Genomic DNA, 19,832 nt, shown 5'->3' on the forward strand with positions numbered 1-19,832 from the left:
CATCTAGCTTTGAAATCTAATTTCAGAAATTACCCAAGTTATCAATGGGGAAACTAAGGCCCAGGTGGGACAAAATAAACCTGATTACTTTCAGGCTCTTCTCTTCTGGTTGCTGATCCTTTGCTGGATGGGTCTGGCAAGGGAGGAGAGGAGTATCACTTGAATTTGCCTAGCAGCTGAATATGAGCATTGCTTAGTTGCATCTAAGGGAGCATACTGATAAGGAACAGGGGGAAAAAATGGACTGGTAGAAATAGATTGAAGACAACAGTTTTCTAATCTAGAAATACCAATCTGGTCTTGGCATAGAAGCCAAGATTCCTGGGTTCAAGTCCCTGCTCCACACCAACTATGAGAACTTTCTTCATTTGTAAAATAGAAATAAAGGGCTTACAGAGCTCTAAGGATTTTTTTTTTTTTAAACATTTTGTTTATTTATTCATGAGAGAGAGGCAGAGACACAGGCAGAGGGAGAAGCAGGCTCCATGCAGGGAGCCCGACGTGGGACTCGATCCCTGGTCTCCAGGATCATGCTCTGGGCTGAAGGCAGGCGCCAAACCGCTGAGCCACCCAGGGATCCCCGAGCTCTAAGGATCTAAGCTCTAAGGGGGACTTAATACATGTAATGTACTTAGAACAGTATCTGTCACATAGTAAGTGCTCAGTGGCTGATAAAAATGGAATCAAGAGTTTTATAAATAAATGGACTGAGAAGTACTTAACTGTTTGCATCTTTTGCTATTAAAAAAATACTCGTTTTCGGGATCCCTGGGTGGCACAGCGGTTTGGCGCCTGACTTTGGCCCAGGGCGCAATCCTGGAGACCTGGGATCGAATCCCACATCCGGCTCCCGGTGCATGAACTACTCAAAAAAGTAATGAGATCAAACACTGCTATGTTTTCAAACCTCATATTCACCCCCCACCCCCGTCCCATGCTGGTGCCAAGATTTCTGAATATCCCACCTGCTAAAAGATCATGATGGGGCTTAGGGTTTGTTTTTTGTTTTGTTTTGTTTTGTTTGTTTTGTTTTGTTTTTAAGATTTTATTTATTAGTGTGTGTGTGTTGGGGGGGGTGCATGTGCTCAGGCATGTGAGCAGAGGCAGGGGCATAGACAGAAAATCTGAAGCAGACATGGTGCAGAGCATGGGGCCTGTTGTGGGGCTCCATCTCACAACCCTTAGATCATGACCTGAGCTGAAACAAAGAGTCAAACATTTAACCTACTGAGCCACCCATGCACCCCCAGATCATGGTTGTAGAGAGGATAATATTAGGTGGCATTACAAAATGAGGTGCACTTCCCATTTAGTTACAAGGCTAGGGAAAGACCGAAGAATGAACAGCTTCCAAAATCTTAATAACAAAAAGTTTCTAGCATATAGTATAGAAATTAAACACATACCTATTCTGTAGAATACCTGCCCTGCCTGCGTAGAACAACCCTGTTTTGTTTTTTAATAACCAAACATAAAATGTATAAATCTCTCAATTCATTTTTATTTTTCTAGCCTGTGTTTATGTGGAGGGAAAAAAAATTTATCTTCCAAAACTTAGTGTATAGCATTTTAAACAAAATTATGGGCGGGAAAAGTCTTTGAGTTATAGTCCTATAATTGACCAAACTTCAGAATCACCTGTAGACACCTTGCAAAACCAATGTCCATAGGGGGATGTGCATCTCTGCTGCTGCTAACATGCTCACACTGAGCAAGTAGGTCATACTATGAGCCATTGTCTGGCATTGTGTTTGTTCTCAACATTTTTGTCTTAGTATCTTTTCCTGTTTTTTCCTAGTGTTACACAAATGACTCCCAGAAAAGTTGGAAAAGTGTAGGGAAAGAAAATGAATCAGAGATTACTGGGAAAGAGAGGTCTCTCTACAAAAGAGTGCTTTATTTACCATTTTGTTTGTGGTCAAGGAGGCAAGGTACAATCTAACCTAATGATTTATTGTTAGCCATATGTTAACCATATGAAACTGCTGATGTGGGACGCCTGGGTGGCTCAGCAGTTGGGCGTCTGTCTTTGGCTCAAGGCATGATCCTGTGGTTCTGGGATCAAATCCCACATCGGGCTTCCTGTGTGGAGCCTGCTTCTCCCTCTGCCTGTGTCTCTGCCTCTCTCTCTGTGTGTCTGTCATGAATGAATGAATGAATGAATGAATGAATGAATGAATGAATGAAATCTTAAAAAAAGAAACTGCTGATGTTTGACTATTTTCTACTTATAAAACTGTTTCATGGTTCAACCTAACACAAATAGGTAGTTTACTGTGTATTTAAGTTACAACTTAAGAAATTGGAGGCTTGAGATTGAGTGTATTTCATTATAATTTATTCCATTTTAAAAAATGGGAGATGGGCTATCAGTTTTCATTATCCTGCATAATTTTGTACATTCAAGAACAGATTATGGAGACAAATGTAAGAGTGTTTGCTAGTTTGTAAGTTTCTGGATTTTATCCAAAAAACCCGTCTTTATGCTGGAAGCAAAGTGTTTACTATTTCCAACATTTGGATTATGGCTTTAACAAATACACCTTTTTATTTATTTATTTTTATTTTTTTTAATACACCTTTTTAATGTTCCCCTTATGCTATTCTATTTTTTCTTAATTGACCTTCATGCTCATCTCTGCTGTAAACTATATTTTTACCCTACCACTGTTTCTTTGGAAGATACTCGTGTTATTATGTTGTCTTGAGATTCTTTACTCCAGCAGTTTCCATTGTTCTGGAAATTATTACAAAATATGTATTTTATGGTGGTAATGTTATAATGGGGATTCACTAATGCAAAGTTTTATTGAAAATTATAGTGCAGCATGGTGAGAACTAAAATAAAAGCACAAGAAGTTTACTATAGAAAGTGACACATGGGGTGCCTGGCTGGCTTAGGGGGGAGTGTGTGGCTCTTGATCTTGGGGATATAGGTTTGACCCCATGTTGGGTGTAGCAATTACTCGAAAGAAAGAAAAAAGTGACACAACCAGGAAAGATTCCTCAGAGAAGGTGAATTGATCTAGATGGAAATCAGATAAAGACATTTGAGGGGAACCAGTGCATCAGACAGTATAGTTGGAGCACAGACAGTGACAACTGGAAGGGGAGATTATAGCAAAGTTTTGAAGAGATCTGGGTGCAGTGGTAGAATTTAGGCTTTGCTGCTTGAGTTTTGGACATAGCTGGTAGAAGAATGACAAGATTATTAAGTAAGAATGCAGGAGAGTTGAGTAGAATTAAGAGTTGAAAGGGACTGATGACAGGAAGCTCAATTAGGAGAAACTTGTTCAGTAATCCACATAAGCCCTAATGAGTGAACTAAGATACTGAAAGAGAAAGGGGTGGAGAAGAGGAGACTCTTAAATTTATTTTAAAATTTTTGATTATGGAAAATGCAAAACAAAAGTACATAGAATAGTACAGTGACCCTCATATTCCCATCACCCAGCTTCATCAGTTGGTGAACATTTTGTTAGTCTTATTTTCTCTTTATTATTCCCTTTTCCATATGCTTGCCCCCTCTTTGCTGTATTTTAAAGCAAATCTAGATAGGAGTGAACATTTTTCTGATGAAAAAGAAGAGGAAGAGTCAAGGATGTATCCAGGTTTGTAGCTTGAGTGGTTAGTAAAATTAGTATTTGAGATAAAGACTGTAAAGAAACAGGTTAATAAAGAAGAGTAATTTTCAGCAATGCCTGTGGGAGAAATAGTCATTTGCAAATGTGGGTTTAGAGCTAAAGATGACAAGAGTTAGTAGTGATTGTATAGGATAAAATCATCCCAGGATAGGGAGAAATCATGGAATCCTGAAGATTTTATGATACAGAAATTGGTATTGATATAGAAATTGGTATCCAAATATACCAATATTTGAGGACCTGGCTGAAGGAGGTAAAAGAGACTGAGAAGGGGGAGAATTGAATAGTAGAAAAGATATTCTTAACTAAGAACTTTACATTAAAAATTCAGCTCCTCAGTTGCATTAGCCACATTTCAAGTGCTCATAGCTACCTGTGGCTGATGCCTATTTTATTTGATAGCACTAATCTATAATAGAGGGAAGTAGAGGACTCCTTTAATGAATCTTGGCAAATTCAGAACTGTATTTTCTATTGAGAAGCATTTTTTGTATGTAAAATATTTTTTATTTTGTGGGAGAAAATTGTATTATGTGGTGTGCTCTGTCTTTAATGATTATTATCTTCTACATTATTTTTTGTTATCTTTTCCATTATTTAAGCAGATCAGATAAATAGTGTAAATGAGTGAAAAGGGCTGAGTGAGGTATGACAAGGACTGGTGGAAACAGAAAAACTGCAAAACATGTGCCAGCGCTAGATGATGTTCACTCTGTGTGACAGTCTGTAAGTATGTAAGAATGAGGGTCAGGGTCCCTGGGTGGCTCAGTCCTTGGAGTCCCTTACTTGGTTTCACCTCAGGTCGTGGTTGAGCTCCCAGTAGGCTCTGCACTTAGCAGGGAGTTGGCTTCTTCCCACTACCACCACCACCACCCCCTGCCCCGCCCCATCTCCTTCCTCCCCACTTGTGCAGGTGGCGCATGCTCTCTCAAAATTTTTTTTTTGAGATTTTATTTATTTATTTTTTTTAAGTGAGATTTTATTTATTTATTTGAGAGAGAGGGCAAGAACCAGAGGGAGGGGCAGAGGGAGTGTGAGAAGCAGACTACCTGCTGAGCAGGGAGCCTGCCGCAGAGCTGGATCCCAGGACACTGAGATCAAGACCTGAGCCAAAGGCAGACGCTTAACCGACTGAGCCACCCAGGTACCCTAATAAAACTTTTTTTTAAAGAATGAGGATCAAGTGTTATCTGAATTTTTTTTTTTTCCCTAGGAAAAACTAAGTCCTGATTTTATTTTATCTGACTTTTAAAACCTTGCATTTAAACCCACTTGAGTAAGCTGGATTGGGCCCATGACCAACCTTTGATTTAATATCTATTGGTTACAAATGTAATTTTAAATTTCCTTGGTTCCTACTTTATTTCACTGTCCAATCTTCATGTGGAAGGGCAAAATACACATTTCTAAATGCTAAAACTAGTAGTGAAATGGGAAATGCTGTAGGAATTCAGAGAAGGGGTTGAAGAATCCCATCTGGGATCATCAGAAAGTATTCATGGAAGCTAAAAAAGGCTTGAGAGGGAAGGGTAAGCTCTGGCTAAGTGGAGATAAGAGTGAGAACAGAATTCAGGCAGGACATGAAGAAGGAGAGAAGTCAGTATAGGAAAGATCTGTAAACAAAAACTATAAGAGAGTGGGTAAACGTTGCAAACTAATATCCCTCTACAGCCACAGGTGGATTATTTTTTAGGCCCAAATCATGTTGAGTAATTGGGTAATAACAGGCAGCAGGCATTTGGAAATGTGATGCTGAAATTGGGCAAGATCAAGGATAGTGACCCAGATAAAAGAATCCTTTGCACATAAATGTTCTCAATATTGCCTTATATTTGTAATGTCTATAATGATAGCCCCTTTTTTATTCCCAATACTGGCAATTTGTATTCTCTTATTTTCTTGATGAGTCTGGCTTGGGGTTTTTATTAGTTTCCTATGGCTATCATAAAAAATTACTACATTTGGTGGCTTAAAACAAATTGATTATCTCAGAGCTCTGGGGCCCCGGAATCTATAATCAATTTCCCTGGACCGGGCAGCCTCCGTGGCACAGCGGTTTAGCACCGCCTGCAGCCCAGGGCATGATCCTGGAGACCTGGGATTGAGTCCCATGTCAGGCTCCTGCATGGAGCCTTCTTCTCCCTCTGCCTGTGTCTCTGCCCCTCCCTCCCTCTCCCTCTCTCTCTCTCTGTCTCTCATGAATAAATAAATAAAAATCTTTTTAAAAAAAAATTTCCCTGGACCAAAATCTAGGTGTTATGCAGAGCCTTAGAAGAATACATTTCTTGCAGCCTGCACTTCTGGAGGTTACCAGCATTCCTTGGCTTAGAGTGCATCACTTGTAGTCTCTAAGACCAGCATCTTCAAATCTTTGTTCCCTCTTCACATCACCTTTTCTGTGTAAAATCTCCCTCTCCATCTCTTTTACAGGGATACATATGATTGCATTTCAGGCCCACCAGGATAATTTCCCCATCCCAAGTTTGTTGTTTTTATTCAAAGAATTTCTTACTTCGCTGATTTTATCTTTTTGCTTATTTCATTAATTTCTTCTTTTTTTTTTTAAGATTTTATTTTTATTTATTCATGAGAGACAGAGAGAGAGAGAGGCAGAGACACAGGCAGAGGGAGAAGCAGGCTCCATGCAGGGAGCCCGATGTGGGACTCGATCCCGGGTCTCCAGGATCAGGCCCTGGGCTGAAGCCGGCGCTAAACCACTGAGCCACCCGGGCTGCCCTATTTCATTAATTTCTGATCTTTATTATTGCCTTTTTTCAAATCTGGATTTATTTTACCTTTTACTAACTTCCTAAAGTAGAAACTTAGATCATTGATTTTAGACCTTTTCTAATATAAGTAATTAAGGCTAGCATAGTAGTTTTCTATGATGCATAAAAATGACTACAAATAGCAACTAAAAATAACACACATTTATGAACTCACAATTTCTGTGGGTCAGGAGTAGTCTGCTTAGAATACCACAAGGCTATAAGCATAGTGTTGTCCAGGTTGTGTTGCCATCTGGAGATTCAACCAGAGAAGACTCTGCTTTCAAGCTCACTAAGGATGTTGGTCAGAATTCATTTCCTTTCAGTATAGAATTGAGGGCCTTAGCTGTTTGCTGGCTGTTCACTGGAAGACACACATGGTTCCTTGCCATATAGCCACTTAGCAAGCCGGTAAGAGAAATCTCTAGAGTGAGTCTGCTAGCAAGACAGCCTCTTTTCATGTGAGTGTGTGTGTGTGTGTGTGTGTGTGTGTAGTGTTATTAATAATTGAGGCACAATTTTCATGTACAGGACTGAAATTAGACTCATTTCACAGGTAAATCAGTTTATAAGTTCATTTAATATCTGTAAATGCCATAATTGTTACCTCTTACAGTATTTTAGATCCAAAGCTATCTGCTTACATTTCAATTATATTTATGAAGGAATTGGAATCAGTTTGGGTTTTCCCAAAAGCATTAAACTGTATTAGGTAAACATTTTTATTTTTAAATTTTTGTGTATTATACTTGGGGCAGATATTTACCTTTGTAAGGCAAAAAACAATGTGTTACAAAAAGATGATGGTAGAAGAAATAGGCTATGGAACGTAACCTACTCCTTTTGTTTTTAAGACAGTCTTCTAAAATATAATCAGGATAATGACATCCCATCACCTTTGCCATATTCAGTTTGTCAGAAACAAGTTACAGGTCCCGCCCACGGTCAAGAGGACGGGTTACACAAAGTTGTGAACACCAGGAGGCAGGGTTTGTAGAGAGCAGACCACCTTTGGGTCTGTTCACTATAGCCATAAAATTCCTTCTTTTAGCAATATCCTATAAATTTTGATACATTATTATTAGTTCAAAATATTTTTGCATTTCCTTTATGATTATGTCTTTGATCCATGGATTACTTAGAAGGGTATTTTAAAATTTTCAAATATTTAGGGATTTCGGTGCTTTAAAATTTATTGAGACTTGTTTTATGGGTTCTAATATATGCTCTGTCTTAGTAAAGGTACCATGTGCATTTGTATTACACCATGTGTATATATATATATTCTTCAGTTGTTGCCAGTAGTGTTCTACAGTTATCAGTGAGGTCAAAGTGGTTGGTAGTGTGGTCCATGTAGTATATATCTACTTTGTGAGTGTCTGTATCTATTTCAGTTGCTGTGTGGTAGTGTTAAAATCTTTAACTGGGTGGATTTGGCCATTTCTCTATTTAATTTTGTCAATTTTCCTTTTATGTATTTTGAAGTACTCATAAAGTACATACACATTTATGATATATCTTCCCTTAGGAGTTGATTTCTTACTTTTGAAATGTCTCTCTTTATCTCTGATACATTGTCTTGAAGCCTGTACTTTGATATTAATATAGTCCCTTCAACTTCCTGATGCTTACTGTTTATATGGTAATCTTTTTCCCATCCATTTATTAAATTGTATCTGTGGTAGATAGCATATGTTTGTCTTGCTTTTTTATCCATTCCGACAGTTTCTGCTTTTAATTGGAGTGTTTTGTCCATTACAAATATATTTAATGAAGTTGTTGACATTCTGCTGTATTCCTCCAAAGAATGTTGATTCGTTCTAGCAGGCAGTTACTTTGGGTGGCAGCTCAAATCTCACTTTCTTTTACCCTTAGCTAAGCTGCCTGGAGTCTGTCTTACACATTTGTGGTTGGGGCTTTCCCTCTCCGGCTCTCACCCTTCTTTCCCTTATTTTCCAGCAGCTGTAGTTACCCTCAAATTGTTCTCTAGATCTTCATGCCAAAAAGACTGAATTTTCTATAGGTGTTTAGCCCGGACCAGAGCCTGCACTCAGTTTGTAAGCCATGAAAACAGGAAACTCACTTTATGCCATTCCTTTCTTCCAAGCATTGTCTCCCCACCTAGAATCTGCCTACTTTGGGCCACTTTCTGGTGTCTTTCAAGTGATTGTTCTGTGTAGAGTTTATAATGTTTAGCTGTGGAAGTTTGATCTGGTAGAAGCTTTTTGGCCATATGAGAAATAGCACTGAGAAGCATTTTGAAACATTGTACTTTAGAAGTTATTTGTGGTGTAATGGGATGATAAAAATAAACTTGTAATATAATTAAATCTAGGTTAGATTGAGGATTTCCCCTAAAGGTAGAGTCGTTTTACTCTACTTTCCTGTCTTCAATATATAGCCACTTAGAAATATTTGATAAGAGGTCTTTATTATAGTTCCTATTAAAGGAAATTCTGTGGCACAGGTAGTATCTTTTTCAGCTGGTCCTCATTACCATTTGGCTTTTTGAAGAGATGAGGCTGGGCTTCAGACCCATTACGCAAAGTTGTACTTGACAGAATTTTTAAAACGTTCATATGTCAAAATGTAGATGATTGGAGTTAGGAGTAATATTTTTCTTTTACGTTATCTTCTGTATTCCCCATGTTTTCTACAGTGAACATATATTGTTACTGTTTTTGTAATTACAAAATACATATTTATATTAGATTTAAATATTGTAGAAATACCATACCATTGAAAGGAGTAGTCTTATCTGTAATTATTTCTGCAGAGGCCGTCATTGTCAACTAAACTGCAGGGTGCCAAAGTAGTTTGTTTTCATGCTACCACTTTGATTCATCTGTTTTAATCTAGGGGATGTTTTTTATATATATATAAATTTATTTTTTATTGGTGTTCAATTTGCCAACATATAGAATAACACCCAGTGCTCATCCCATCAAGTGTCCCCCTCAGTGCCCATCACCCAGTCACTCCCACCCCCCACCCACCTCCCTTTCTACCACCCCTAGTTCGTTTCCCAGAGTTAGGAGTTTCTCATGTTCTGTCTCCCTTTCTGATATCTCCCACTCATTTTTTTCTCCTTTCCCCTTTATTCCCTTTCACTATTTTTTATATTCCAATCTAGGGGATGGTTTGACAGCAGCTGGAAGTGCACAAGCCGAAAATAGTTTTAGACAAACTAAAGAATCCTTGTTTTAGGTATGAAAATTGGAAAAACCATGATCCAGAAAATTTCAACTTAGCGGGGAGAAAGAAAACAATGGAGAATAATCTAACAGCAATTAAAATTGCATATAGTCAAACTAGTTACTGGCCAAAATTAACAGAAGTAGTAAATCTTGAGAAAATTTAGAGGAACTAAATTTGACTCAGGAAAACTGGACATGGTAAAAATAATGGCCACAAAACAAACTTTTGAAAGATGTGATTGATAATGACTTATACGACAAATTCATTAAATCTTTATTGGAAATTTGGTACTTGAGCCTAATGAAAATAATTACAGGAAACTAAGATGGAATGAAATGGAGTTGGTTTAACAATGATTTGTAATTATTATTATTTTGACTTTGCATATCTTGGACAACATTTCATGTTAGTTCATAGAGCTCTAGCTCATTCTTTTTAAAGACTGCTTTTATGCTATTGCATGAATCTAATAATTTATTCCACCTTTTAAAAACACTATTCTGTTTTCCAGAATATGCTTTTAAGGCTATTAACCAGGGTGGCCTTACATCGGTAGCTGTCAGAGGGAAAGACTGTGCAGTAATTGTCACACAGAAGAAAGTACCGGTAAGTAATACTGCCTGGGGGGAAAAAAAGTAATGCTGCCTGGATAGCCAATTGTTACGGAACATAATGTAAGGAGTCTTTACAAGTTGGTACAAAGGTATATTACTACTTATATACATTGACATTATTCTTGCTTTGCCTCTGCTTTCCAGTTTCATTCAAGAAGTATTTACTGAGCAGGTATGAATGGTTTAGCTGAGAAGACAGAATTAATGTATTGGACTTTGTGGCATGATTATAAGCACAATGGGAATTCTAGGTCTTTCATCTTTAGGAGCCTTGAAACAGCTTTTTGTGAGCTATAGTTCTTACCCACAAGAAACTTGTCATCTGAAAAAGGAAGACTGAGTCTCCTTCCTGCCTTTTTTAAAAACTGGTTTTAACTATAAAATGAACAGAAAACATTTTTTACATAGTTTATCACTATAATTTTATAGTATTTTTTATTGCTGCACAGAAACCTCTGATTTTTACAAAATTATCTTGATTTATTTTGTTCATTAGGACAAATTATTGGATTCCAGCACAGTGACTCACTTATTCAAGATAACTGAAAACATTGGCTGTGTGATGACAGGAATGACAGGTAGGTAATTGGCTTGATGTCTACTTAGATTTGTTATTCAAATTATTTTTGAGTTTTGTATTAATTTTAAAGGGCTCTTTTTAGTGCATTTGCAAGTGATTGGAATACATTTGCAGTCTTCCAAAGTTAATATCAGTATATTCAGAGTATTTTGAGCTTTTTTGAAATAATAAGTCTAATAGAATTAGATCTCTATGCTGTTGCTGTCAGGAAACTGAGCTGTGGCTCCTCTCATAGAAGACTTATTTCAAAAAAAAAAAAAAAAAAAGAAGACTTATTTCATATATAGGTAATAGTTCAAGGAGATATAAGTCAGTATATTTGAAACCTGGTAACAATGACCCTATTAGAAACAAGTTAGAATTATAAAAACTACTTCAGGTTTCTATTTTCTGAAATCAAGGGAAAATTCAAGCCTAAAGAAAAGATGAAGAGAAATATTCTCTCTCCTTAAAACTTGTTCTTTTGGGAATTATTAGACACCTGTAGAAACTATTTTGACAGCTTGTGAGGGCTCAGCATGGAAATACAGTGCTATGTGTAGAACTTCTATCTTTTAATTTTTTTTTCCTTTTTTTTTTTTTTTTTTTGTCATGTCCTTGTTGCTGAGTCCTTGAATGTTCATGAGTGGTAGAAAAAGCCATAGTGGACCACTTCTACTTTTGTTAAGTTGTATAAGTTGTAGTGGAGATTTTATATATATATAAAACACACATATGAATGTATATATATATATATATATACACACACACACATAAATATATATACATACACAAACACACACACATGAATTTTCTACACACACATATATATATATATATACATATTATATATATTGAAAATTGATTTTCAGGTTCACTCTTTCCTATAAAGAAGTAAACTTGTGTTTTTTATGCTCTAAGCTGACAGCAGATCCCAGGTACAGCGGGCACGCTATGAGGCAGCTAATTGGAAATACAAGTATGGGTATGAGATTCCTGTGGACATGCTGTGCAAAAGAATTGCTGATATTTCTCAGGTCTACACACAGAATGCTGAAATGAGGCCTCTCGGTTGTTGTAAGTGTACTAAGAAGTCTCCCAAAGAATTGATGAATTACATGTTTTATTTTAGAGAATATGAATAAAGTTATTGCAGTCACATTTGGGTTCTGCACATGTGGTTTGGAAATTATATAAGGTGAGGAACCCTTTATAATAAATCAGCAATGAAGGGTAAGTTTCACAGCAGTATTTTAGGCATTATGTTTTAAACTTTGTTTTCTTTTTTTTTAAGATTTTATTTATTTATCCATGAGAGGCAGAGACACAGGCAGAGGGAGAAGCAGGCTCTGTGCAGGGAACCTGACATGTGGGACTTGATATCCTGGGTCTCCAAGATCACACCCTGAGCTGAAGGCAGCGCTAAACCACTGAGCCACCTGGGCTGCCCTATATTTTTAGAATACATTACATTTTTTAAAAATAAGTAAGATTCTCTCAGAGAGATGAGTTTACTGATTTCAGACTTAAAGTAATATATTAGTCTAAAAAATTCACATCTCTTTCTGATATTGTGTCATTTATGAGAATTAAAGCAATCAGTGTAATGATTTTTCTTCATCTGACCCTGTTTTTGAACTCTCATTTAAGAATGTTCCCTCGGAACATAAAGACTCCTAACTCTGGGAAACGAACTAGGGGTGGTGGAAGGGAAGGAGGGTGGGGGCTGGGGGTGAATGGGTGACGGGCACTGAGGGGGCCACTTGACAGGATGAGCACTGGGTGTTATTCTGTATATTGGTAAATTGAACACCAATAAAAAATAAATTTATTTAAAAAAAAAAATGTTCCCTCAGTTTCTTCAGTGATACTCTTCCTCACTTTTCTTAGCTCATCCTCTTCCACTTTTCCTTTAAATATTTTTACTCACTGGGTTTTCTCTGTGGTCATTCTCTCCCCTTTGGTTCTGTCTAGGTAATCTCATCCTCAGGTTCATGCTTTCATTTACTATGTGTATATAGCCAGTCATTGTTACATTAGTATTAGCCCTGTCCCTTACTCCATCCCCCACAGATACTTCAGGCTTGAAATCATTGCTGTTTTCCTACTTTAATCCTCAGCCTCTTTCCTACACTCACCTCACTTTCCCGGGTCATCTGGTTAGTCATTGCACCTCACCTCAGATATGTGTTCCTTCTTCATCATCTCTTGCTTTGCCACCTAGTTTACTTGTGTCTTCTCTTCTCATTCTTTCCTCATCTGTCTTCTGTTACTATGTGAGTTACCATTTTAAAATCAAATTTTGATTTTTGCTCCCTAGAAAAACTGATTCCTCTTCAGATCTGGTGTAAAATTCTAAACTCCTTAGTATGATGTGCAAGTCCCTGATAGTTTATTCCCAAGCAACCTCTTTCATGTACTGCTTTCCTTCCTCACCAGAAGTCCCAGTAGTACTTGGGTCTTTTGTCATCACCTGGTATACCATTACCTTTCATGTCTTTATACCTTTGTGCATGTTGTTCCTTTTGCCTTGATGATTGCCCTTCATGTCCTTATGACCTATTAAACCCTGTTCATCTTGCAAGATTCTGAAGTAGAGAAGAGTTGTGTCCCCCACCCCCAAGCAGTAAGTGGATACCTCTCTTGTGTGGCCGTGTACTTTGTGTATATCAAGTAAAACATGTAAAGAAAATTATGGGGTGACATAACTTTTGAATAAAACAGATACCTGATCACTATCTTAGTGTTTATCAAATAAAGTTGAAAATTTCTCATTAATAGACTATAAAACCTCTATCAATGTGAATAAAGTAATTTCTTAATACTGAAACTTAAGGGATCCCTGGGTGGCGCAGTGGTTTGGCGCCTGCCTTTGGCCCAGGGCGCGATCCTGGAGACCCGGGATCGAATCCCACGTCGGGCTCCCGGTGCATGGAGCCTGCTTCTCCCTCTGCCTGTGTCTCTGCCTGTTTCTCTCTCTCTGTATGACTATCATAAATAAATAAAAATTAAAAAAAAAAAGTGAAACATTTAAAAAAAAAATACTGAAACTTAAAAGAAAGGACAGTAGAAGCACACCTTGGAGATATTGCAGGTTCAGGAGAATAGTTAACATGCTATTGTATATTATTTTCTCTAAAAGAAAATATATGAAAAATATACTTTACAAATTTATTTGCCAGTACCATCTCAAAGGAACATGTTTTGGATAGTAGCAAGGATTAGAAAATTGCTTAAGTTACCTTTTTGATAATTCAAATTTTAAAAACATCTGTGATAAACCTTTGGTGAAATGGAATTTTTCTTTTTAATAAAAAAAAAGATTTTATTTATTTATTCATGAGAGATGCACAGAGAGAGGGGCACAGACACAGGGAGAAGCAGGCGCCAAGCAGGGAGCCCGACGTGGGACTCGATCCTGGGTTTCCAGGATCACACCCTCGGCTGAAGGTGGCGCTAGACCGCTGAGCCACCTGGCTGCCCCCATGAAATGGAAATTTCTTGATTACCTAATTTATCTGAAGTAATAACCTAATAACCAGTTTCTTTTGGGGGGTGGGGTGGGAGGGTATTTTTGTTCTTATTGAAGTTCGATTTACCAGCATATAGTATAACACCCAGTGCTCATCCCATCAAATGCCCTCCTCAGTGCCGGTCACCCAGTTACCCCATCCTCCGCCCGCCTCTCCTTTCACTACCCTTTGTTCGTTTCCCAGAGTTAGACTTTCATATTTTGTCACTCTCCCTAATTTTTCCCACTCATTTTCCTTCCTTTCCCTTATAATCCCTTTCGCTATTTCTTAAATTCCTTGTATGAGTAAAACCTAATAACCAGTTTCTTAAAGCAAAATACATACCCTAAAATAGATGGACAGAATAATGATTAACAACAGTTTTTTGACGATACTAAGAGAAAAGAAATTGTGTTATACAAAGGTATAAAATATTTATTTTAAAATATTTAAATATATATTAATGTTAATATTTAATGTATATGATTATATATTATATAATTCCATATAATACATAAATATTTAAATAAATTTAATAATTAATATTTAATGTCTTTCTAGGTATGATTTTAATTGGTATAGATGAAGAACAAGGCCCTCAGGTGTACAAGTGTGATCCTGCAGGTTACTACTGTGGGTTTAAAGCCACTGCAGCAGGAGTTAAACAAACGGAGTCAACCAGCTTCCTTGAAAAAAAAGTGAAGAAGAAATTTGATTGGACATTTGAACAGACAGTGGAAGTAAGTTGGCCAAAAGGAGCTTTTTTTTTTTAATGCTATGTAGAATAATGAAGATCATTGTATAATTGGCAGTTTATAAAGGCTGTTCCTCAGGTTTATCACAAGAACCAGGTTTGTCAGCTGGTAAAATTGGTGTCATTCAGCTGACACGGGAAGAATGAGGACTGCTTTTATTTATTATTATTATTATTTTTTTTTTTTTTTTTTTTTTTTTTTTAGTTTTATTTATTTATGATAGTCACAGAGAGAGAGAGAGAGGCAGAGACACAGGCAGAGGGAGAAGCAGGCTCCATGCACCGGGAACCTGATGTGGGATTCGATCCCGGGTCTCCAGGATCGCGCCCTGGGCCAAAGGCAGGCGCCAAACCGCTGCGCCACCCAGGGATCCCTATTTATTATTATTCTAAAGATCTTACTTATGAGAGAGAGCGTGCAAGCACAAATGCAAGGAGGGGTAAAGGAAGAAGAAGTCAACTCCCCGCTGAGCAGGGAGCCCAATGTGGGACTCTATCCCAGAACCCTGGGATCATGACCTGAGTTGCCCAGGTGCCCCTGAGGACTGCTTTTATTCACTTCATTCCCTGTCTCATTTCATAATGTATTTAAGACTGCTTTCAACAAAACACATGTAGAATGACAAGATGTAACTAAAAATAAGAATCAAGACTAGGGTCTAAGGACCTACATGGTTGTGACTCAAATTAGGCTAAGCTTCCTGGTAACAAAAGTGAAAAAATATGGTCAGTAATGTTACTCTTAAAGCCCTAAAGGAAAAACAGCTACATACCAAATTCTCGGGAAACAAACATCTTGGTAAAAGAATATATGCTCATAGGGTAACTTGGCAGAGAAATTTTGCTATCCAGGATGCAAAAGTAAAGCTAGCTTAATGCAGAGATATTAAGAAAATTATTCAGTATGATTGGGACATTTTGACACAATAAGCTAAAATTCTTATACAAATATTTAGTAACCTTAGTCTAAGGAAGCCTCTTATTTACTACTGCTAAGAAGTTAAAAACAAAAAGTTTAATAGATTTTGGAAAGGAGAGTCTGAGATACAGCCATTCTAAAGACTAACACTGTGATTCTGAGAAATGACAAATGAAAAATGCCATCTAATACTTTCATGTTTGGTTGGCAGTATTATTTATGCAAGAGATATAAGCTAGTTCTCATCTGGGAGGTACTGTGCCCTATTTGATGTTTCTAAAAAGTCTTCACTTGCAGTTCATAATTAACGTTAAGTAATTCATTATGTCAGATACAAAGCCACTTAAATACATTCTTAGGGCACCTGGGTGGCTCAGTTGGTTAAGTGTCTGCCTTCGACTCAGGTTATGATCCTAGGGTCCTAGGATTGAGGCCGGCATCAGGCTCCCTGCTCAGGGGAGCCTGCTTCTCCCTCTCCCTCTGACTGCTGTTCTAACTGCATGTGCGCTCTTATTGCTCACTCGCTCTGTCAAATAATAATTAAATAACATCTTTAAAAAATATATATTCTTAAAAATGTATAAATAAATAAAAATAAAAAATATATATTCTTAAATTGTTATTACTGCAGATTTTCCTTGAAGGAAGACTGTAACATTCATGTTTATCCTCTTCTTCCTTCTCACCCCAAGTGCTAAGCATAGTCCCCAGCATGTAGTAGTCATCAAACAGACTGTTGTGTGTTTATTACCTGTTCTGTTTGATGGACCCCTTTTCATTTATGACTTGAATTTGTATAAGCAAGTTTCTTCTCGTTGGTAGGCAACATATTAGAATTAAGCAATCCACTAGTAACACATGGCTATAGAGCTGCATCACTGAAACATGAAGCAAAAATGAATAGCTTATGGTTAAGTCATTATTTGAATAAGCTTGGAATTAGAAAATCGTGGGATCGCTGAAAAATACTATTTTACTGTTGCTCCTTTTTTCAGACTGCAATTACATGCCTATCAACTGTTCTATCAATTGATTTCAAACCTTCAGAAATAGAAGTTGGAGTAGTTACAGTTGAAAATCCTAAATTCAGGTGAGTTATATTGCCAGCCATGTGCTTAAAGAAGTTTGCCAAGAGATGAATTGCAGTCTAGAAAGGTAAAGGTGTGTGGGTCCATTTGTCCTACAACTTAACGGGATTTTTTTTTTAACTACATTTACAGTTTTTTCCTGAGAGATCTATTTTAAAACTTACTGGAATTCCCTTTAAAAAGACAGACATAACTGCTTTTCTTCTCATTTCAGAGTGATTTTATATCTATATCAGAGGCAACATAAAATAACCTTCTCTATATTAGAAGTAAAGTAAGCACAGATGTTTTCTCTTTTTCAGCCTAAGGCCAATAGAAATTCATTTCCCAGAGTAGTATTTTTTAGTTTTTTCAGGTGGAGCTTTGATTATTTCGTGGCTAGTTAAGTGGAGCTTTGAAAAGCAGTATAAAATTCTCATCTGCATCAGAGCCTATCTGGAGATCTTTGGAAACCCCAAATTTTGAATACAGCTAATTGAATTGCAGATGCTGGATGCTTGTCTGTTCTTACTAAGTGACTAACTCCGCAAATCAACCTTATGGCTTCCATGAGTCAAATCTATACTGGGTGCTTAACATATATGTTACTCACTTAATCCTCCCAGAACACTGTGAGGTGGTTTACTTACCATGAACCTGGATGTGCTTGTAAAAATACCTCAGGTAAATCCACAGATACAAGGAAGTGCTGGGAGGCATGTTAACTATTATTTGTATCTACTCTTAGGTCACAGTTATACGGACACATGGTCATGGTTAGAGGTGGGGTATTAAGGTGGTAAATTAAGCTTAACTGGGCCTTGAAGAGTTTCTTGTTACTATCCTTTTTTCCCCCTAATTTACTTTTTGTTGCCTACAGGTAAGTGATTTAAACATGAATGATTTAAGAAAAATTCATAGAAAAATTTTGAATCCTCTCCCCCTCTCCCCCTTAGGAAAAAGTTATGGTCTTATTTTATTTTAGCAGTACTATTTTAGCAGGAGCAATTTATAAATCTTAAAGAGCCTGCAAGTTCTTTTTCTTTTCTGAGACCCTCTTACAGCTTTTAACATTTTTATTTCTGTTAATAAACCAAAGAACCTGTATCTTCAAAAAGTTCTGGTATGATTTATAAATTTAGTGATAGTAAGTATGCTACTACAATATATAACATAAGAATCAACAACCACATATAAACTACTTATATTGCCCCAGTCTACACTAAAAAATGTCACTGACAAATTTCACCATTTAGAAATCAAGCAGTAATAGGTCCTATTAAGGTTGCCAACCAGTTGATTTCTTTGGAGAAAATACCATGTGTTCATCAGGAAGTGCCTTATATCTTTTAGCTGATACAAACTTGAGTTATACTAGGTGTAAAGGTATTTTGACATAGGAGCTAAAATAGAGTATAGTTAGCTTTATATTTAATTTAAGCACTATTATAGCTGCAATTGAAAGGACTTGTTTTCAGAAGACCAAATTTCTTGATCTGATGTCAAAAAAATAGAGGCTTTTGTGTATAGGTGAAGTTGATATAATATTTGGGAATTATTTCAAAATAATCTGAAGGAATGAGTGGTGGATATACAGGTTTTTAAAATATTAGCTATAAATTATTGATAATTGTTGAAGTTGGGTATTAGGTACTCAGGAATTCATCACTATTCTACTTTCTTTCATGTGTATTTGGAATTTTACATAATAAAAAGTTTTCAAAAAGTAAAATGGTTGTGGATTTTTTCTCCCTTGCCTTCTAGGATTCTTTCAGAAGCAGAGATTGACGCTCACCTTGTTGCCCTAGCAGAGAGAGACTAAACATTGTAGTTAGTTTACCAAATCCATGACGCCACTTGCCTGTGTCTGGTAGCAACAGACCAACATCATGGAGGCCCCTGGATTGAAAAAGGAACCTCTCCCACTCCTCCTGCCACTGTGAAGTGGTTAGGACTCTGTATAAATAAAAACAGTGCTTTTGGAAAATAATCGCATCCTGTCTTACTTTCACCTCTAGCTTTAAGTAGTAAGCTTCTGGTGCATGCAGACTGTTAAAAATTCACCATCCCCAGATTGTACCTTTACTCATTTTGTTGATGGAGCTCCAAGTTTCTTTGGCCTCAGGAACTTAACAGTTTAACTATAGCTATATGGCCTAATAAGTGGCATACTAAAAACTCTAGTTTCAAAACTTGCTCTGACTCTAAGCTGGTATGTAATAAGGCAAGGCCTTTATTTTGCAATTTTTCATTTAAGTGGGATATTTCTGAACCTAGACTCCCAAGTTCTGTCGGAGGTTTTAACTATAGTGAAAAGATTGGCATTATTATTCAGTGGTTTTGAGATACATATTTAATCTCCATAAGATCCAGTATTTTTAAGAACAAAAATCACAGTTCTCTCTGAGAAACAATAGGGCTATAAAAGTAGAATATGTGTCTTTTCTATGCTGCCTTAAAATTACTTAAAGCTGACTTTAAGGAATTGTTCTATGATAGAGATGCCAGTATAAACAATATTAAGGGGAAAAGGAGAGTAAATTATATTCAGAATAATTATTAATGGATGGGATTAAGGTTTTTAAATATTTTTAAAAGATTTTGTTATTTTAAAGGGTGCATGGGAGGAGGGATAGAGGGAAAGACTCTTAAAGCAGACCCCCCCCAGGGATCCCTGGGTGGTGCAGCGGTTTTTGGCACCTGCCTTTGGCCCAGGGCACGATCCTGGAGACCTGGGATCGAATCCCACGTCGGGCTCCCGGTGCATGGAGCGTGCTTCTCCCTCTGCCTATGTCTC

The 19,832-nt window shown here is 37.1% G+C and overlaps 1 protein-coding gene across 2 annotated transcripts in view; it reads left to right on the forward strand.

Annotated features, from left to right (window-relative positions):
• Positions 1-19,022, forward strand: part of PSMA6 (proteasome 20S subunit alpha 6) — a 22,255-nt gene extending 3,233 nt beyond the window's left edge. For both annotated transcript variants that reach the window (XM_026019047.2, XM_072761422.1), the window contains exons 2-7: positions 10,122-10,216; positions 10,721-10,802; positions 11,705-11,860; positions 14,857-15,035; positions 16,964-17,058; positions 18,800-19,022. In XM_026019047.2, coding sequence (XP_025874832.1) covers positions 10,122-10,216; positions 10,721-10,802; positions 11,705-11,860; positions 14,857-15,035; positions 16,964-17,058; positions 18,800-18,857 — 665 coding nt within the window. In that variant the 3' untranslated portion in view covers positions 18,858-19,022. The remainder of the gene's footprint in view (positions 1-10,121; positions 10,217-10,720; positions 10,803-11,704; positions 11,861-14,856; positions 15,036-16,963; positions 17,059-18,799) is intronic.
• The last annotated feature ends 810 nt before the right edge of the window (positions 19,023-19,832 follow it).

This window comes from Vulpes vulpes, chromosome 6, assembly GCF_048418805.1.
Source record: "Vulpes vulpes isolate BD-2025 chromosome 6, VulVul3, whole genome shotgun sequence".
NCBI classification, from domain to species: domain Eukaryota; kingdom Metazoa; phylum Chordata; class Mammalia; order Carnivora; family Canidae; genus Vulpes; species Vulpes vulpes.